The 22,402-nt window shown below is 36.4% G+C and overlaps 1 protein-coding gene across 2 annotated transcripts in view; it reads left to right on the forward strand.

Annotated features, from left to right (window-relative positions):
• The window catches only part of PDE1C (phosphodiesterase 1C), a 225,034-nt gene that overhangs the window by 183,191 nt on the left and 19,441 nt on the right, over positions 1-22,402 (forward strand). The window contains exons 15-18 of one of the 2 annotated variants that reach the window (XM_056485529.1): positions 4,329-4,449; positions 5,604-5,779; positions 8,885-9,181; positions 12,459-12,533. In XM_056485529.1, coding sequence (XP_056341504.1) covers positions 4,329-4,449; positions 5,604-5,779; positions 8,885-9,181; positions 12,459-12,533 — 669 coding nt within the window. Of the gene's footprint in view, positions 1-4,328; positions 4,450-5,603; positions 5,780-8,878; positions 9,182-12,458; positions 12,534-22,402 lie in introns of both variants that reach the window. The other variant, XM_056485530.1, reaches the window with a different exon arrangement.

Below are 22,402 nucleotides of genomic sequence, written 5' to 3' on the forward strand. Positions count from 1 at the left end.
ATAGAAAGACAGAAAATATATTAAAGAGAGCAAATAAAAAATTTGAAGCAAGAAATTTCTCTCAAAGAATGAAACAAGGATTTCTCTGAATCTAGGAATGTACAGATTCATATCTTTGGCTACGAGTTGTTTCTGTTTAAAATTATTTTATTGTTCCTGGTAGGCAAGTCATTTTCTCAGAGACAGCATCCCAGATTTTTCTGGCTTTGGAAATTTAGAAAAATCATCTAAGAATCTGAGTTTGAAGAGCCCTGTACAAGCCTGGCCTGGTTACCAGGCTTGTAGCATTTACTCTGGAGCAACAACCTACCATACAACCGTGTGTTCTGCCAGTAGCTCGGTGGAGAAAATCAGCAACAAACTTGAAGTGCTACAGTCTCAGCTAAAACTCATGTTGAAGACTCCTGGACATAGGCTAATTGCTGTGCTGTGGGAGAAGATAAACTCTCCCTCTCTGGTAGCTGTGAGGCAAAGTAAAGGTGGATACTTCTACACATCTGTTTTATCAGCTTTCAGATACGCTCCTCATTCCTTACAAAGAAGAGGAGCTGTGCCTTCTCCAGGGTCCCTCTACACTGGGTTGTGTGTGCTTGGGAACCTGTTTTCTGCTCCTCTCCTTTTGTGCTCCTTTGCTCAGAAAGACCAGAAGAGGAAAGAAACTTCTATTCTGACACCACTTGTGTCAAGACTCTGCAAAATTAATGTTATACTAAACCATCAGGAATACAATTTATTTTAGAGACACTTGTCAGTAGGCAAAGGCAGGCTTATTTAGTCATATACTTTTTCATTTGTGCATTTTAATAATAAAAATGACATTAATAGATTACTCTTTATTTTTGCCTTCTACCATTAGAAAATTATTAATTTCTCAGTCTGTTGCACATTTTGACCATGTCTTCTTTTAATGTCCCTTTTGTTAAATTGTAACCACCTGTTTTCTGGCTATCTTCTGAGATAAGACTTTCAAAGCTGGAGCTAGATTCTCAGACAAATAATCTCCTTTCATTCATTTATTTACCCAATTAATAGCCCCAAAAAATTGTTTCCTGGAACAATAATTGCATTTCTTTGCATTATTAAGTTCTTACTGAATTCCAAATTGTGCTATTATATGGTTGGACTTAATGATCTTAAAGGTCCTTTCCAACCTTAGTGATTCTATGATTGTCATCTGCACCAAGCAGCCATCAATTCTCACAAATTAAAAACCTTTGTTCTTTGTGAAATAAAACAATGCTTTTGGTTCTATCAAGGGCACAGTCTAGAAATCGTGTTCTGGTGGCTCAACTTCTTTGTAGCTGCTGGTTTGCTGCTGTAAGGTCACTGGAACAACAGTGGACACACATTTTCATTAATGAAAGCTTTTCACAAATGCAGACTGAAGATTTTGGAAGTATGGATTTCTTACATCCAACAGAAGAAAACTCCTTCTAGGAAAGAATGTGTCTCTCCTGTTGTGTCAGATTATTACAAACTGTTCAGTTCACACTAATAAATAAAATCACATAAATATAAATTGTTGAACTTAGTTTTGAAAACCTATTAATGTTAACTATAATGGCCAATTTATCATCCTTTTTCTTATTCAATAGAATGAGTATGGCAAATATTTCTGTACCATAGTGAAGCAGAGAAATTGGGAGAGAGTTTTGTTGGGAAGTCAAGCTGTTTGTCAGAGTGGGGGAGACAAAAAAACTGGAAAGGAAATCAGACCAAGACTTTCATATTTTTCAAGAAGCATATCAGGAACTAAAAATTCTCTGGCTCAAACTCTAGGAAACTTGTCTTACTGAAGACTAGCCTTTGTTGTCTCTTTTGCAACTTATAAATGCAACAGCATGCTTTTATTTTTGTCCTTTTACTGTCAAGAAATAAAAATGCACTTTCAGAAAACATTGGATAGAGGCTGATGGGTGCATGCTGCTGATTTTATTTTATGGTTTTATTTATTATTTATTATTTATTTTATTTTTATGATTTTAGAGGAACTGTCCTCTACCCAATTTCTTCTATGTTGATGTTCACAGGTATAATGAATGAACACTAGGCATATGCCTGGAATTCACTCAGCATGCAGCATTAACTGGTAAAATCATCTTAGTCTCTAGAGTACAGAAATATTTATCATGCTCATTTTATTGAAGGAGAAAAAGAATGATAAACTGGTCATTAGCACTAAGAGGTTTTAAAACTCAGGTTCATTATTTGGTATTCAGGGTTTTCAGTAGCAGACTAAACTACTGTATTTAAATGTCAGTGTCTTCAGGTGAAGAGTAAGAGCACACAAGGAGGGGGAGGCATCTTGGAATATGGCAAAAGTTACAGAATTTTAATAAAGTCATAATTACTTTTTTTACAACAGCAGATTATGATTCCAACTTTATTATAATCCCTATTTTAAGGTAACATAGTCAAATAGCTTATTCATGTTATAGGGAATAGAAGAAAAAAAGCCACTTAGCAAAGAAAAATTGTCCTACAAATTTCAGTTTGTCTGTTTTAAATTTTGTTTCATTTGAGTGGTCCCTTTTGGCACCTGTGCTCATCTTTGTTGATGAGATGCAAGACCTCTCCCAGGGAAAATTTGATTCTTAAACAGAACTGTTCAATGTGTTTATGTGCAACTGTTCAGTATCTCACAAAACAGATCCCACCTTCTTGCTGCTGAATTAGTGACACATTCCTGTGTCTGGTGTCAGAGATTTGTGTGTGTCAGGGTTGTTAGGGGTGAAGGAGCAAGTGGCAGTGGTACTGCTTGCTGAGCAGAATGACAAGGTATTGTGACTTGGGTTTCTTTGGTCATTAAGAGGTAAATAAATTTTTGAGTGATGGGGAATAGAAGAGACATAGAGACAGACAGACACAAAAATGTGTAAATCAAGTTATTATCCTTAGGATTCCTGTGGCATGCTTAACACTGTTCTCAGTCACTAAAATTTTCAGTGCTTAAAAAAATTATATGAAGTTTGCTGGGACTATCTGTATTGTGATCTAGCACAAAATTTCCTGTTCAAGCATTATACTGCATGCATTCTGATTAACTACCTGGGAATTCTCTTTTTCCTAAATTTTAACAGATAAGACTGAACCACTGTTATGGAGGCACATGATTCACATGTTCAGATAAGACTGCATGTGTCTCCAGATTTACAGAATGTTACTTGAAAGTAACATTTTCAATTTGATTGGCATGAAAATGCACCTAATAATCCATCCTTTTAGAAATTTAGCAAAAATATGGGGAGGGAAACTGAACTAGGAGGATGCTCATCTGCTTGTTTCCATTTAAGATGTGGATGGAAGCATCTATGAATTCAGGTGCCTGAACCACATGACCTCTTCTTTTGTTGTTATCACCTAGAATCACCAGTATCATAAAAACTTATCATGACCTGGTCAGAGAAATTACAATATTATTAATGAATTGTTGATAATTAAAAAATGTCTAAAAATTAATAGTAGGGATTTGTGATGATAGTAATTGTAACCTGGACTCCAATGTGCCTTAGGAGGGATTGAGGACTTTTTTTTTTGTTTTGTTTTCTTAGCTACCTACAGCACTAAGTAATTTCATAAGTGAAGTGCTACAAGAATTAGGGAAATGTGCAAGCTCCTGTAAGGTACTCACTTCCACATTTTATTCATCCAATTTGAATCTTCCTTCATCTGAAGACCTTATGACCACAGGGTTCTTCAGTCTGCACTTCCCAACATTCAGATCAGAGCCATATTCATATCTGTCAAACTGAATACTGAAAATATTTGGATCATTATTATTTTTCCGTTTCTTTTTTAATATTAAAAAATGTGGGAAAGCATCTAGATCTGTTTTATTATCAACAAGAAAAAGTTGGCCAAGCACTGAGGAAGAGAATTCTCAGCAGCATATTGATATACAGTAAGGGAGGTTTAAGCTTACTGCTATTATTACTGTTATAATTATTTTTCTTTGAGAGAGTTCTTCTTTGAAGGTGAACTTTAAAGTTTTATCAAAATCTACTAGGAATTTGATTTCAGTATCACACTACTCCTCTTATAAAACAAGTCTTGATGAGTCTGTTTATGTTCTGATTTACCAGAGTCTCTTTCTAATGTTTAAGTAGGTATTTTTATTTTTTTAAATATTTTATTTCATGCTATATTGAGGGTCTTGGGTCAGGGATTAATGTATAATTCATTTTTTCCTTTCTAGCGTGTGCCTATTCTTCTTTCAAAGTATAATTTTTTTACTGTCATTTACAGCGTGGTCATCTGTATTCACTGAAGCATGGACTCCACATAAATCCTGCTCTTGCCTGCTTGACTCTGCTTGTGTTTCTGCTCAGGTTTCATTGATTTCATTGTGGAACCCACCTTTACTGTGCTGAGCGACATGACAGAGAAAATTGTGACTCCCCTGATTGATGAAGCTTCCCACTCTGGCCTGTCTGGGTTTAGGCGTTCCAGGTGAATTACCTTCCACCCTCTCCCTTCATCTGCACCAGCTTTGCAACCAACTGCCCTGGTTTGCCTCTACAGTGTGTGTCTTCCTTGTGGCTTAAAGACCCATATCTGCAGTGTCAACACCACAGCTTACCTGGTGAGGTGACTTTGTGCAGGGAAGGTCCAGCCTGGAGGAGATCCAAGAGGGATGAGGGTGGCATCAGCCTGAGCCTGAGCTTCTAAGGCCAGGAGCACAAATGGTTGTAGCCATGCAATCAGATACACTGTCAGTGCTCTCTGAGTCACTAATGTCAGAGAGAAGATAATGAGAGCAATTGGGAGGCACTTGTTTCTTCATGCCTGGAAGTATAAATGGGATTGAAACACAAATGATAGCTGGAAGGAATAAGCACACTTTTGTGACAGTATTTAGGGTCATGCAAATGTGTGTGAACCACCACAATTACCTGGATTTTAGGTGTAGGAAGCCTTGGCCCATTCAACCTGCACTGCTGTTTTAGAGATACTGCTCTTTTATTAGTTTAATTGGCAAGGCATATCTTGGGATTCAAATCCCACATGGCTAGTGCTCCCTAGAGTAGGGCTATCAAGTCAGGATTCACTGTCCCAGGTGACTTCTTTGCTCTTGGGCAAATGAAGACCAAACACTAATATCCTTCTCTGTCAGTAACCTTGCTGCCTTTATTAAAATGTTCACAATAAATCAAAAGTCAACTGTAAGATTTTTAACAGAAATTAATGTCTGAGCCCTTGACGGAGATTGACCTGTGCCTAATACCTCCCATTGGTGAAATTTAGGAGACTCCTCCTGTGATGTATTTGATTTCTAGAATTGTCTGAGTTTCCAGTGATATTTAGGGAGTGGAGATACACAAAAAAAGTAGTTACAGCAGTTTGAGTGATTCTATTTCTCAGTGAGAATGAATGCCATGAAACAGACAGGGAAAAGCAGCCCTTTATTTCTAATACTGGCTCTGGTTGTACTCTTTGCTTTAACATTGGTTGGCCTGAGGTGGGAGAGAGGGAAAGGATAAGGGATTCAAGATTAGTTTTTCCAGGGAGTTCTGTTATCTGACTTTCAACCATTATTTTTTCTTAGCTGTATTTGAGTGTATGGGATGCTGATTTCTTCTGTGTTTTGTGATATTGTGTCCCAGTTTGAATAGCATTAGTCCCTCTGAAGTTAAAAGATCAAGTGTCAAGAGCACTGGATCCGAAGGAAGTGCCTCACTCCACTGCTCCATACTCACTGTGGACTTCAAAGGTTTTAAAGACACCTGGACTGAGGTGGTGCAGCAGAACAGGGAGAAATGGAAAGCACAAGCCACCAAAGGTAACAGCCAGGCTTCTTATTGAAAGAATAAAACTTCTGTTGACCTCTTCATCTTCAATCTAACCATTCTCAAACTGTTTGAAAGAATCCACCTATTGAGTTCAACAATCCACTCTGAATTCAGAAAGATAGGGACATTGTGACTCAGCTGTGACTTGCATTCTTCTAAGGCAGTGTAAGTGTACATAATAAAGAGGATGTGAACAATGGGAGGAGGAAAGATTTAAAGGGAATTCCCCTAAAGTCACAAATCAGATTCAGTGGGTGCAGGAATAGTTGGAATCATATCTGGAAATAGAGGTTTATCAATTGTTCATTGTTCAGGTTGAAAGGTGGTGATAGTTTTAGAAATGGGTGGTAGTTCAGGGGAGAAGGACAGGAAATTCTCTATTCACACCTGGTTTCATATTTCTGGTGATAACTTGGAAAATTAATTAGGAACTAAGCTGAAAATGTGTGTGATGACATCAGTCTGGGAAGGACTGCAAACATTTCAGAAGAACATGAGGGCTGTGTTGGTTGAAGGTTGACCAGGGTTTAATACTGTCATGAAACTGAAAAAATATCCCAACCAACATCCTACCACCACTGAAAAAAACAACAAAGCAAAGCAAAGCAAAGCAAAGCAAAGCAAAGCAAAGCAAAGCAAAGCAAAGCAAAGCAAAGCAAAGCAAAGCAGCACTCCCCCTACACACATAATAAAAAACCCCACAATAGACTTTGCTTCTATGACCCTTTCTTATCTTTTCAGCATAAACAAGGCCCTCAATGTTATTCTGTGTCCAGTTTTGGCCATTGCATTTGAAAAAAACATATGAATCAGTTATAGTCAGTGCAGAGTCAATGAAAATGATGATAACTTGTTTATAGCTAAGAAAGTGTATAGCTGAAAGCAGTTTTTTGAAGGCTACTGCAGTTGCAAAATAAGGAAACTATATTTTATTCAAATACCCTGGACCATTAAGAGGAGAAAAAAATGTCAGGTTATTATAGACGTTATTATAATGTCTAGTAAATTAGATATTAGAAAATCTCTATTATTGGAGTTCTTTTGGAAATACTGAGCCATATTTTGAGAATTATTTAGGTAAAATTGTCCTTTAGCTCAAGGGTATGGATGATTGCCCAAGATAACCTAGAACCCTTAGGTGATTTAGACCAGATTTGGAGCAAAAAAAGGAGGAATTTTTCACTGTTTTTTCTTTCCTTCATGAAACTGTGATACAATTTGTTCTCTGATCTGAATGGTTGTTGCTCAATCCCTTATTTAATGGAGTTTTTTTTGTTTCATATAAATGGAAAGAGTTTTATTTTAATGTATTATGCGGCTGTGACTTTAGGGATTTGGCATAATTCTCCGAAGTGCCAGAGCAGATTTTCCCTCTCCAACTGAAAGACTGTCTAAAGATTCAGGAAATCATGCATTATTCAAAACAAGTTTTCCTTTGTGATTAAAACTTGCCATTAAGGAAAAACACTTTCCAGGAATATGAAAACAAAACCATAACTCAAAATCTGTTTATGTTCCAGGGACTTTTTTTTTTATTGGTTGTTTTTGTTTGTTTGTTTATTTGTTTGTGTTTGGGTTTTTGTGTGTGTGTGTGTTTTGAGAGATATTTTGTTTGTTTCTGTTTTGTTGTGGTTTTTGTTTGTTTGTTTGTTTTATTTACTACCTAGCAATTTCTTATGAGCCAAATTAAAGCTAACTAAACAAGCAAAGCATTTAACATGTTCAGTGTCTTGCAGTAGAGGAGTGTTGATTGAATGAAGTTACAATACAGGTAACTAGTTTTAAGAATTAAATTTCAACATGTACCATGTATATTTTCCTCACTAAGCATAAACTGTATAAAAATCCTATGTGCAAGACACACCTGTGGGGGACTTCTACATAATTTCTGTGTTTCTAGGTACATTTAGCAGTATAAGCATGCATATTTTTTTAATCCTGAAAGAGTTATACAAACATATGGCCCAGCATACCTTTGCATGGGCTAAGGACTAAGGAACTGTTTTTGGACTCCAGACCATTTGCATCAGTATCTTTGCTCAGCTGTATTTTCTCTTGACCTGCAGCAGGTTTCTGCACCACCCTCCTTGCCTGTCTCATAGCAAGGACTACCACACAGCAGGGGCTTAAATTGCTGACCCTTGACAAACTGGTGTCTTGCAGTCAAGATGCATTGCCAATTAAAACAATTATTATTAATAGAATACAGAAAAATTTACTGTTTATTGACAGCAAATAGAAGTTGGGGATCAGAAAGGAAGGAACCTATTATTGCTAGTTTTGTGGCTAATACTATTATTAAACTATTTGTAAAGAGATTTGTAAAAATAAAAGATTTCTCACCCTGTGTGGGAAAAGTGAGTTTATTACCAATTGGGTTGCTGGTTTTTTGTTGATTTTTTTTTTTTACCTAAATGATCATCATTAAAGAGCAACAAACAAAATAACTGACTAAACAAACACTTTAATGTACAAATCACCATTTAGATAAAGTATTTTCTGGCACTGCTTTTGACAAGACACACTTATTCAATGGTGTTGAAGCAAGCCAAATTCCCCTGAGACAAAGAAACTTGTGGTTCAGGTGCAGAATAAAGCTTTTATTTTTTCCAGATCCCCAAGTGAGAGGAATCCTTTGGTGTGCCATAAGACCCTGACATTAGCTCAGTTGGTTGGGTATAGGTTTGACCTCTATATGGCCCATTCACTCTAGAGTTGCACTTTATGGATCCCTTCCAACTCAGAATATTCTATGAAATCTATGAGACACCCTTACAGTCTTCAGTAGCTAGTATATATTTTTGCTGTTTAAGAATTTTGAGAAACCACTTTTTCAAAGGTGATCTTTAAATGGTAAGAAAAGGACATGTCCATAAAATACATTTAGAAGAATTAGGGGTTTATTTTCAGAATATTTTATTAAATGTCCTCCTATATTCTTTTTCTGTTGTCAAGTCACTTCCTATATTTATCTAAGTAAATTTGTTTCCATGTGAAAAGCTGAAGTAGACTTAGATACTGAGTGAGTTGTTCTTGTCAAATTGACTGATAGTCGTGATTTCTTTCCTTGTTTGGCATCTCTGCTGAAGATGCAGAAGAAAAAGCTAAGAAAGAAGCAGAAGAAAATGCTTCTCAGGGAACAGATGAAAAGGAAAGAGACGAACAGGATGGGAAGCCAAGTGAAGATGTCACAGAAGCAAAAACAGAAAAGAGCAAAGAACCAAATTCTGGGGAAAGCAAAAGTGCAGATTCCAGTAAGAATCCTGTAAATGACACTTGGCAAAGTGGTATGAGCAAACATGAAGCCTCTCAAGGGAAAAATGCACCTAGGACAGATAAGAAAATGGATCCTCATCATACTGTGGGTGAAGAGAAACAGCATGTCCAGAATGGTGAGTTCTCTTCTACTGAAACATAAAGCCAGCCCTAAAAGCATCTCACCTTTGTGATGGGGGAACCTGATGTCCTAAAAAAGCATTCCTGGGCCCAGAGTCTCTTCCTGAACACAGGCATAGTCACCTATATATGGGAATCAGAAACTAAATTAAATTCCAAGCAATGTTCTTCTATAGATGGGATTCACCATTCCTGCTTGGAAAAAAAAGAAAAAATATTTTTTCATAGAACTGAAGTAGCCTTTTACAATACACAGCATGGAAATCTGAAACAAATATTCTTGCTTCAATGAACATCTTCATTGCTTGAAGACAAGAGAGAAGCCAAAGTTGGCTTATAAACTCATTTTAAAGCAAATTAAAGGCATCTTTGATTTGAGCCTCAGATCAAAATAGGTTTTGAAACAGAGAATTTTTTTCTCCTCTCTTTTTTTAGGATTTACTTTACCTATCTTTCCTTTGTTTGGTTTATTTTTTTTTTATAAGGGCAATTGCTAGCCTTTCTGTCTTGAGGTTTTTTTTTACAGAAATTTTTAAACTTGCTAAAGAACTGAGTTAAAATAAGAATCCCATTCTGCAACCCCAAAAAGGGTGGAAAAAATGTTTGAAAATTCCATTAAACATTAAAAAAAACTTATTAAACCCAACAGAAGAGATCATTTATCTCTTGGCCATTGCACTATCCTTTCCTGCACAGCTCCTGCTCCCTGGAGCCAATATCAAAAAATGCCAGTACAGCCACATGTATCTTGTCACAAACTTGGCTCATATCATGCAGTCCAAAAGTAGTCTGGACTTAGAAGCCTCCTCTTAGAAAAATTCTGAAGGAGCATTTAGGCTTTGCAAGTCCATGCTCAGCAGTGAGTTTAGATGGCAGGAGATGCAGAAATTCTGTTTAAAACATTCCTGATATCATTCTCAGGGTCGCTGGCCTTTCCCAGTGATTCCTTAGTAATTAGGGGTGGTTTTCGATTGGAAGGGCTGTGGGAATCAAAGCTATCATTCTCACTAATATATGAGATTTTTCTTCAGATAGTGTTACATGTGTGAACAGGAAGAGGCCCCTCAGGAATACAAAAAGGTCAGGTACATACAAAATGCCAGCTGGATTGCACCAGACTTTTCTTCTGCAATCCTTTGTTTTGCATGCTTCTAATAATATGGGAATTAAGTGTGCTCTAATGATTTTGCTAGTACTTTTTTTGGCAATGTGTCTCTGCTACAGGTGTCAAAAGTGCTCTGAAAGGAAATATAATGATTTCTGAAAATTAGTGTCTTCCTCAGGAAAAGAAATTCTGCTTCTTTTATAATGGGATAAGGCCTTTATGAGGAACAATCACTGCAGGGTCTCTGGGGACTGATGAAATCTTAACATTCATATCTCTAAATTTACCTCAGCTTCATTTATGCCTATATGTTAATATCTCATCTAATGTATTTGTTTCATTATTTCTCTGCCTCTGTAATCCCTTTCAAAAAGATCATTACGATCATTATTCTGCTCTGCTGCTGGCAATATGACAGGGTAGATATTCCATTACTCAAAAGTCCCCTTTTCATGATATTCACTGAAAGTTCAGAAACTGTGTTATCAGGGGAGTTTAAAGTCTCTCTGTCATACACTGCCCTGTGCTTTCTCTGACAGGTCAAACTCTGAAACAGTGCATGTGTAGATGGTCAGCATTTTTTCCTGCACACACTTAGGGTCAAGCAACTTGTTTATGCAATGGTCAAAAAAGCTTTGTTAGTTCATCCTTGCCATCAGCAAGAATACTTTTGTGCTTTGCTATGTACTTACCTGTTTCAGCTCCTGAAGACTGCAGCTTTTTTTTTTAAGACCACCTTCATCAAACAGACATCTAAACCCTGCTGCATCTGCTCACAACCTCTCTGTACAAACACCCCAAGTCAGTGGCAATGTGATTAGCTGAGGAGGGTGCTGCTTGTCCTGAATAATTTTGTGTTCTTTTTATGTTTTTTCACACATACAGTGAGCTTAGGAAGATAAACATGAAAAAATTTGAATAAAAACTGAAGAGAAAATGCTTTGGTTCCATCTTGTTAAATATTTTGTGGTTTGAAAACAATTCCTCTTTTATGCTATGATGAAGCTTAATTGGAGGGAGAGATTGATCCACTACCATCCAAAAATAATGAATATGCTAATGGTTAAGGCACACTGTGGAAGAGAGAGACCTCATTTCTCTACAATTCTTCATTTTTTGAGCTGTTCCAAAAATAAATATCCACTGCCCATGAGTATTTTGAAGGCAGATCATATCCTCTTTAACACTTAATACCTTTAATCTTGATCCAAAGGCTAGGAAGTAGTGATAGTCCCAAAAATAGTAATACAAATGGAATAAGCATCACTGTAATACAGCCTCACATTTACAACACTATGAAATGAGGCTTTTACAGTTTTTTTTGTGTTGAGGTGTGCATCACAAAAGGAAAAAGACCTTTCTTGCTGTTTGGACACTGCAGCTGAAATAGCTCTGTTCTGCTACAGCTTTCCATTTAAGTTTCTATTTGATCTAGCATTTGGCATTCTCATTCCATGGAAGGATGGTCTGGAAAGGTCTGATGTACTTTGCTGTATGGTTAATAGAGGATGGAAAAAAAGAGTCACTCTTGGTTGACATTCATAACATGCACCCCATCTTAAGTTGCTATTTTCATTCTGCATTGCTCTGCCAAAGGTCTTGAGTTTTTGGTTTGCTACATAGACTCTAAAGGCAATGATCAGTGCTAGGATGATTGCTCCCTGATACCAGCACAAATGAATCTGTGGTTAAAGGAGTCTGATAAGAGAAAGTAAGGCAAAATTACATAGGCCTGTTCAGGGTATCTAAGAGGGTTTTTAAAACAGACACTAATGATGAAGCCTTGCAGGATCTTATTTCTTTGGAGAGCATAAACATTTCAGACTCCTAATTCTGAAATGAAGCTTGTGATGAAGCTTTTAATGGCCTACACACAATCAGAGGAATTGTGAGTTTGCATACGAACTTTAAAAGGTTTTGATAATTAGAAGAAATTTATAAGTAGATTTTAAAACTTGCTTATCCATCAGAGTTGGGTAATTTTTTTTCTGGTGCTTTGTTCTGTGAAAATGTCTAAATTAAGTTCTTTTTTAACTCAGACCTTCCCTCCTAAGAACAACATCTCCTTTGGGTGTTGTGATTTCATTGACTTACAAGCATTAAAATACACTCTGCATGCATTAAAATGCTTATAGTGTTTCTGATTGTTTCTTATTACTTCTCTTTAGGTGAATTAAGGGAAGACAACAAATTGGACAGAAAAGATGAGTTTACTGTGGGGGATGAATCAAAGAAAACAGATGGTAAGGGCAACATTTTATTGCATTTTTGACACGCATTTTTATATTCAATCCATTGTTTCCTAAACTTCTCCAGTTTATTCTAAAACCAAAAAGGTTGTTTGGTAAACAGAAAAAAAACAACAGAAGCAGTCATTAGATTTGAAAAAAGCCATTGAAGCATTCTGAGGGAAAATCATTCCTTTCACATAATGCCTAGTACCACTTAGTTCTGCTGGTAAGCCTTATCCATCAATTTTTGTGCAGTGCCTGAAAGAAAAATCCTGGATTATTAGAGTTGCTTAATAGGAAATGCAGATTTGTGAGATTCTATCCTTCTGACTTTCTTCAGGCTGTATTCTGCTGTCTGTAAGGACAGCGTGCATTGGACATGAAGAAAACAGACTGAAGAAAAATGCTGCACAAGAGGTTCTATTAAGGATGCTGTTGAAAAGGGAAGCTGCTAAAACATTTCTGAATTGCAGCAATCCCAGTGATAGGATGGTTTCATGGGCATCTGGGAATAATTTCAAATGAGTCTGGCCTAGTGTAGAGGTCCATTAGAGACATTTTAGCAGCCTCAGCAATTTGGAAAAACATCTCTATGTTCTGCAGTGTTTACATTTTTGCACTTCCTCACCTGTGTACCACAGGCCTATGAGATGGTATCTGAACCCACATTGCTTCAAGGACAATTGCTGAATTATTAGCTAGCAAAATAAATTCAAACAAAATTTCTAGCATTTTCTTTTTGCATGTATCAGTGAAATTCACTGAAATGTAATTATTCCTAAATATAAATAATACAGTACTTTGTTTTGATGGTCAAAACCATCAAAATTATATAAATTCTCACTGCTCTAACAAAGTGGTAAATAGGAAGAAATATAATTCCTCAACTAAACACGTAGAAAATTTCACCTAGAAGCATATATTAATTTCAGAAACATAATTATGTACTTTTTCTTAAGAGACCCCTTAGTAACAATTGTTTAGAAAAATTAAGTTTTTTTGGTTAAGAGGTCATGTTACTTATATACTTGAGTTAAATGTCTGTCAGGAAAACCGTCTTGAACAAGTACCAGGCACATCTCTTCCTGCAGTCATGCAGAAACCAAGCACAAAGACTGAAATAACATGTGACTCCTCAGATTTTCAGGAGGAGGTGCAGTTCCATATATAACTATGAAGATTCCAGGAAGTTCAATGTGCAGAATGACTGCTCTCCCTACTCTAGAGGGTGATGGCTGAGCAACACTTGTGCTGGAAGGCTGTTTCCTTGCAGGACCTTGCAGAAACACTGGGTTTTTTAGGAGCACTCAAGAGGACCACCTCAGCCAAGAGAGTAGATCCATGACTCTCTAACTTTGAGGAAAAGGTTACATTTGAAGGCCTTCACTCTCAAGTTTTTAAAAAGCTTAGGGCCACATATTTATTTGGGCTGGAGGACCAAGACATGAATGTTTCATATGAACTTGAAGACTGAAGACTGAGGATGTGAATTTGGTTCTTTGCAAGTTGCTTATCTTTGGTGTTATTTATATTTGTTATCTATTGTCCTGTAACAGATAGATAGCGAAGTTCATCTCTTTAGGGAAAAGGCCAGTGCCATGGGACTAATTGATTACAGTGAATAAACAACTCTAACCATACAAAAACAATTTGCAGGCAGACTGTTTCTCATTCAGATTATAACTAATTATCTAATTGATAAAAATCAGAAAAAAATATTGTGAATTATGCATTTTAGAAAGAAAAACACTACAATGGCACTTTTGCTTTGCCAAATACTGCACAACCTGTTCTGTCCATTACTCACTCCAGAGCAAATCTCCTTTCCAGCCATGTGAGTGATGTGGAGAAAGGAACATTATCCATGGATAATACATAACTGTTTGCAGACTACTAAAATGTTTACTCAAACATATGCTTTCTCTTGTGCCAGTGCATGGTCTTTCACCAGTCACATGCTGGAAAAAAGATTTAAGAATTAGAAAGATTGAGATTATGGCTATAATGTGCTCACCACATGTAATTTGGTGGGTGAAACAGCCTGGACTTTTTTCAGGGTCGAGTGTACTTGGGTTTTACCACCTCTATTCAGTGTGTAGCTGTGGAGTATTTGTATTAAACAGGCCCATTTGTGTAACATAACATGAGAGCTTCAGCTTTCTCACCCCTACCTTTTGCATCAGCTGAAGTCTTGAACCCAACTGACAACACTCTTCCTGCTGCACAGGCATCCTGCACCCAGAAAAGAAAGATGCAGACTATATTTTGAATAAATCTTTGTAGGATATGTATCCACTTTGCTTTTAAAATTATATACAGAGGCAGCTATTGTAATATCTACTTATAGGCATACATACATACCAAAATCATTCTGTTTGTCCTTCTACTATATGGGGAACCTAGTGTCTAGAGAGATATAGAATAGCTAGCCATGTTGACACAAAGATGTTGAAAATAGATGTCTACCCTATAGTCACAGGTGTGAAATGCAGTTTCTGTGTCAGTTACCTTGAAGCTACCAAAAAATACTCAAGTGGGCATGCCTCCAGGAAAAAAGATAGAGCTCACTGAGAGTGTGAGGAATTATGTGTCTAGCCAGACCTTTGTATGACTAAATCTATCCATACCAAAGCCAATGGCAGTAAAGCTAGTTTGAGCAGTTTGAGGATAGCTATGCAAGTTGCAGCCATAACTTTGATTTCAGACATAACTGCTTCAAAATCTTGTACAAGTCTCTTGAATACAGACTAGTTTTCTCATGTTAATCTGATATTCAAATTACTGTTGATGGTTTGGTTGGTTGTTTCCTGTGGAAAATACTGCCCTTTTTCTCAGTTTCAAGAAAATTAATATGGGGATGTCGTTTCTCAAATAAAAATACATCCCTGTCAGAGACATCATCAGCACAAGTAGTTCATCAATTGTTTCCTGTGAGATAGAACACTGTTAAACCATCTTGGAAAACTGAATTTTTCTCATGTGAAATCATTGCTTGGCAAGTTTTTGAATGGAAAATTATAAGCAGCCTCATGGACATAATTTTTCTTTACATTCCAACATTTCTTTTTTTGAGATAGCTTATTTTTCTAATAAAACTAACAGCAAATGAGAAATTTTTTCTTCCCCATTACAGAGTCAATACAAGAAAGAATTTTTTTACAGTAATGGTGACAAAAGACTGGAACATTATGTCCATTGAGGTGGTAGAAGCCTCATTCCTAGAAACATTCAAGGTCAGGTTGAACAGGGCTCTGAGCAACCTGATCTAGTTGTAGATGTCCCTGCTCATTGCTGTGGAGTTGGACTGGATGACCTTTAAATTCAGACTATTCTATGTATGATCCTATGATTAACATTTTGACAGGTTATTTCTACCACGTCCTTGATTTTTTTTCTCACTGGGAAAAGATTCTGCAATGTTAATGAAAAGTTTTCACTGTAACTTCTTGTTTTGGGGAAAACACACTCTATTCAGTCAAATATACTCTCTCAACGACCCGTTGTAGACAAATAAAAGGTTCCCTTTTTTTGTGTGTTTGTTCTAGGAAAGTATTACTCTAATGGTAACATGCATGTTTTAGCACGGAAATATAGAGGGTATTTGCATCTTCAACAGCTGGTACATAAGTGAAAGCCTAATGTGCTCTGGCTCTGTGCTGAGCAGGGCTGCCACCTCATGGTCAAATCAAAACCTGTGTTTTGACAGGTCTTCTTCAGTATTACAGTCTTCTATGCAGTGCAACACAAAAGAATAGAATATAGTCACTTGTAATAGAATTTAATATAATAATACATGTAAACTTTTTAATGTACGGACTATATTTCAGAGATGGAGGTTTTAGCTTTCTTTATTTTGATTTTTTTAAAGATACAATGTTGCTCATCAGTATTTAAAGGCTTTTCTTTTGAGTTCTGTACATTGCCCACATGCAGAGCTGCCTTTCAGTCTTAACTTTTCTTGATAATGATTTCTTGATCAGGAAGTGAAAAATTCCCTGACTATTAAATTAAAGTCTTCATTTCTTTCTGTCCCAGTTGTCCTAAAAATCAAGTGGCAGAGTAGCTGGCACAGAATGTTATCTGGCAATGCCTTTGGTATAGGAAATGGTGGTGAGAAGACACCATGATGAGGGCTCCACAATTATTCAGAGAGAGTTAAATTAACAGGATTCTTCCTAGCTTCATTTGTCAAAACTTCTCAGCCATTTAATGTTGCCTGTCTTTGCAGCCTTCTGCAAGATGAAATTTTTGTATGTGCCAGTATAGCCAAGACCACTACATAGCAATGAACACAAAGTAGACTTCTGATGAAATCCTGCTTATTTAGTATTCACAATTCTGATGCTGTTTTAAAACAGGTTACTCAAATGTATAAATAAAGAGATTTTGTCTATGTGTCCTTGAGAGAAGTAAAAAGGTAAATTATAGGTCATATAAACAATGGTGCCATTTCTAATTGTTTAGAAAGATAAGCTGATCTCTCAGTTATTGTCAGAAACAAAAATCCATTTCAGTTTGTAAGGTAAACACATATTTCTCCTTGCTGATTGATAGTGCTCTTCATATTATGTGTCATAATCCAGCAACACAGGCAAATTGGAATGACTGTAGTCTAAGTCTACTCACTGAAGACAATTTCCTTCCTTTTTTCACTTCTTTTTTTATGGCCTGTTACTTGAATTACATTAACAGCTATGACCTCAAGTTACAAATCAGAAAAACTTGCTTTTTTTTTTTTTTTTTTTTCTGGAAAAACTTGGTTGTAACATGAAGGCATTTTACCTTCCAAAAAGATGTATTTCACTGTAATTTATCTCTACAAACAATTGTTCCACAGTATTGCAGTATAGGATATCTGGGGAGGTGGAACAGCTTCTTGTGCTTTTTAAAATTCTTTTTGTGCTCTTTTAAAAGAAACAGTTTGTTGAATTTAGCAAGTGGCACCTGAGGCAAGCTGGAATTTGCATAGAAGAATGCATTCTGAAGAAGATTTTATGCAGTTTTAATAGCAGATGAATATGATTTTTGAAGCTAAGTGCAAAATACATTGTTAGTATCTAGGCAGGGCAAAGAGTACATCACCATGGTATGCAAGCTTGGTGAGAATACAGGGAATATGTAGAAAGGTATCTTTTATAATTGTGCAGATGATTTTGCAACATGTCAGTTTTGTATGTATTTGTAAGTCTTACAGAAAGCACCTGTTTTTCCTTTGAGACTTTCATGTGTCTCATTTTTAACTTGCTTTTTATTATTCATAGGAGCCTAGATACACGGTCTTTAGGATGCTGGATTGCTTTTTGATTCTATTTACATGAAGTCACAGATATATGTGACAAGCTGAAAAATTGGGAATTCCATTTGTTTTGATTTAAGTGAATACTTGGAATATTCATGGTGAAAAAAATCATCACTGGAGGCAACTTAACCAGGGTTTTTTTAGTAGTTACCTGTATGGAGAATTTTTCCATGTTCCTTTGGGTCCTTTACATATAGTTCTGCTCAGAGATGGCAGATGGTTGCATTGCTCCTCAGGGATAACATTCACGGTCCTAGAGACATAGAGGAATGTGTAACTTACACAGTGCACTGCAGAAATTCTTCCTTTATTTTGCACCATCAATTAATTTATTGCACCAGTCAGGGAATACAGCTGTGATATTGTTTCTATTAGAGTCCTTATCCCATTTAGGAAAATTTGTCTGTGCAATGATGTATAGAAATTTTTCACTTCAGCAAGAGGAGAGTCCTCCTTGCTCCCAGCTGCAATAATTATGTTTGGTAGAGTGACAGTCAGGCTTCTTTTTCCTGATGTAACACTTAGTCCTGAAAGAGAAATAAGATCATGTCTTCTCATGAGAAGAAGGGAGAATATGAAATGGCTCTTCAAAACACATTGGTGACATTTAGATTGCATCTTCAATAAATAACTTCCAATTTGAGCACACCAGCTACAAGAGCCAGATAGGACTCTTAAAGTGTGGTATCCCATCTCAAAGGAGAAAGCAACACACAGGTGTCTAGAAACTCTTGACTGAAAAGTGTAATCTTTATTACTGATAATCATTAACTGATCCATCACTAGGCAATTCATTATTTCTCTCCTTCTAAACCATTTCTTTACTTTTCTTAACTTCAAAACTTAATACTTGCAGGCAATAACAAATTTAGAAGAAAATCAACAAGTGTTATTAGTTGAAAAGTGTTTGGTTTTTTTTAATCAGGCTAAAGTGTTTAGGAGTTTAATTCAAAACAAATAATTGCCAAAAACTGACGACACATTGAAAAAATCCAAATGAGAATTTTTGCTTTGAAATGGTGTTTCACATGTTTATTCAGCAATAAGTAAATGGTAAACATAAAAGTTTTGTTTTAAAAGCTTAAAAAGACTAAAGGCTCAACTTGATCTTTTATTTTATTTCCATCTACCTACTCCCCCCACAAAACTCCAATCTCCAACAGACATTTTGCTATGTGAGAAATACACCAATTCCTTGTGTCTGACCCAGAGCTAGGCATTATCCTAATTTTTTTTAGTCACTCAGCCAAAGAAGCCCAGTGCTTACTACAAAATTCTAATTCACATATGTGGCTGAAAACTTTGTTGGCTTTGATTATCCTACTTCCTGTGGTTGGTTGTATTTGATTTGCATGGTAAGGTTTTGGTAGTGGGAATGGCTGGAGGGGTGGCTTCTCTGAAAACCTGCTAGAAGCTTCCCTCATGTCAGAGACACTCCCAGCAGCTCCAAGACAGACCCACCCAGCAAGGCCAAGCCCATCAGCAGTTTATGAGAAGTCCTCCCCATGAGGAGAAAGGAGCAGCAGAGACAATATTTGAGGAACTGGCTCTAACCCCCATTCTCTGTCCTCTTGTGCCCTGTGGAGGAATTGGTAGAGAATCAGGAATAAAGCCCAGGAAGGAGGGAGGGATGGGAGAAAGGTGTTTTAAGGATTGGTTTTACTTCACATTAGCCTACTCTGATTTCATTAAAAAATTAAATCAATTTTCCCAAGTCAAGTGTGTTTTACCTGTGACAGTAACTGGTGAATGATCTCTCCCTGCCCTTATCTCAAAACATGATCCTTTCCTTATATATTCTCTCCCCATGTCCAGCTTAGGAGAGGAGTGATAGAGTAGCCCTTGTGTCTAGCCAAGGTCAACCCACCACACAACTCATCCCCCTTGCTCCTTGAAAAGGACTGAGGTTTTTATTTCCATCCACAATGAAACATCTCTTTATGAAAACAATGATCTAGCTTCTACCCCAAACATAGGCAGAGGTTTAAATTATGTTTGATTATCAAATATAGAATAACCATTTTCACTTAATCTTTTTGCACCTAATCTTCTAGGTGGCTTTACCTAGTAAGTATCTAATTTCTTTCATACATGCTTTATTCAGGAAACTCAATCATCACACTTAGCCAGTGTATTTATTATCTTTTTATCTGCTTTTATATATTTTCATAATGTGCTGGTAGGCAAATAGCATATTTAAAACTTATCTGTTTCATCACTGATATTATCCTAGGTCAAGTGGAGTGGAAGCTGTCAAGCAAACATAAAACTCAACATCAGTGTGAAAAGGACTGGAAATTGTTTGGCTTAATGAATTATTTAGGTGCAATTATGTGCCAAAGCTCCAAAACCAGAATACCTTCTAAACTAATGCTATTTCTCCTTATAGAAAAACTAATGTTATGCTTTTGAGTCGTGTGCTAAATGGAGTGATGTTATTTAAATTTACTTACTAAACAAGTATTCAAAACTTTTTCCCAAGATCATTTATTTTTGTTTTCCCTTGCTTTAAAGAGAATGCAAGCACCTTCAAATAGCATTTTGTTTTCTTTAAAAATACTAATCACTCAAAATTTTTTTATCCATTAGACATGCTGATAGCAGAGATGAATTAACTTATGATGCATATTTCTTCTTTATTTCATTGATCTTCTGAAGTTTGCTTCTAAGGCCTCATATATCTCTGGTGCCATGGAAGAAAGAAAATACCATAACTATATAGAATTTACTTCTCCATGGTCTTAATTATCTTAGAAAAGACTTTCAAATGGCTTTAGTAGGAGACAGGATCATCCAATGCAGAGAATGGAGTACTTAGATTTCAACATCTTTGTTTTATTTTGAACACTAGAAATAGCTTCAGTGGTCCTTTTCAGGTGAAAAAGCTGCAGATTATGACTGAGCCCACTTTAGCACTCATGGGGATAAGAAATACCCAGGTCTGGGGGAAAAAGCTTATGAAAAAAATCCAAGGTCGCTTCTTTGCGTCTTGTAAGATGCTGAGTCCACAAAGGAATTAAAAAGGAATTAAAAGTGGCAGATTTGATAATTTGATAAAAAGGACTGAATTATAGATTATGTGAGGTACAGTTACTCAGACTACTATTTCACCTCATTGTGCACTGCATCAGTAGAACTTGTTTTGTGATATCAAAGGCCAAACAAGAATGTGCAATTTCTTTTATCGTTTTACTCAGTGCTTCAATGGGGCTGGGTTTGGGGAGGGAGCAGAGCTGTGAATAAATAATCTCATTTTTAAAAACCTATGCTTTTATTTAGTAGGGGTGGAAGCTAATTTCAAACACCATCTCAGTTTTGCTATGAACACTTGAAAAACTTTACTGGACTAGACCAAGAGTCCCTTTAGCTCTCTGTCACCTGTGTGTCAACATTTCACAGCCATTGCCAAAATTAGTTTTCTGTGTTCCATAAGGCCAAGGCAGAGGTCAAACCTCTGACTTGGATACACTCCAATGGATTTTTTTTTCCATTACTTTGTCTAATTATCTTTGGAGCCCTGGTACTTTTGTGTACTGGGCACTGAGGCAGCACAATTCAAAACTCTCTTACCCATTGTGTGATAAATCATATATTTTTATTCTTCTAGAATTTACTGTTTGGTAAGTTTGTTTGGTAATTCCCTTCTTGGATTGTGAGAAACAGTGAGTAATTGTTCCCTTTCACATTCTTGGTGCCACTAATAATTTCATTTGCTTTTTATTAGACTCCCTCTAGAGCTCTGTTTCTAGGCTGAAGAGTCATAGCACATGAACTTTGTGTACTGAACTTCCCTTCAACAGCAACCCTTTTGCTATGTTAGGATGTAACACTGACAGTCTGTGCTACACATGTTTATTGCAATGTGGCAAGAGAACCAGATTTATAAATATGAGATATTTATAAATAAATATCTCATAAATAAATAATACAAAAAATATTAGATAGAAAGACAGATAAATAAATATCTCATTTCCCCCTATATTTTCAACAGTATAGTAATGAATAATTGTGCTGTCATCTTGTACTTCCTTTAGAATTAAGAATGGTAATAATGCTTCAGCAATTTTAGCAGAGAAAACAAGGACTATGCAAGGTCTTTAATTCACAGGGATTCAAGCAGGCTAAATAGTTTGTGAAAAAAATGCCAAAACCCCTGCCCAAAGAATCCTTAATCCACACCATGCTGTCCTGCAATTTGCATTCAGCATTTATTTTTTAGGAAAGAAGAGGTTTTTCTTTTAAATGCAATTTGAAAACTATAGGGCTTGGTCTCGTGCTGATAGCCTGGCCTGGCACTGGATGCCACTGGGAGGTGTCTGTCTTGGTTTAAAAGACAAGTGTCTGCCAAGGAAGGTGGGAACCTTCCTGGGATGGAAAATATGACTCCTTCCTTCCCCTAAAATTATTATAACTTTGAAATGATGATGCTATCAGGCAAAGAAATAGGAAAAGGAATTATGTTCTTTACTTTTATATATATATATATAAATATATATATGTATATGTATATGTATATATGAAAAACAAGACAAACAACAACAGTTACAGCACTAGCAGCAAACAGAACCCCAAGCTCAGTGCC

The sequence above is a fragment of the Oenanthe melanoleuca genome, chromosome 2 (assembly GCF_029582105.1).
Source record: "Oenanthe melanoleuca isolate GR-GAL-2019-014 chromosome 2, OMel1.0, whole genome shotgun sequence".
Lineage (NCBI taxonomy): Eukaryota > Metazoa > Chordata > Aves > Passeriformes > Muscicapidae > Oenanthe > Oenanthe melanoleuca.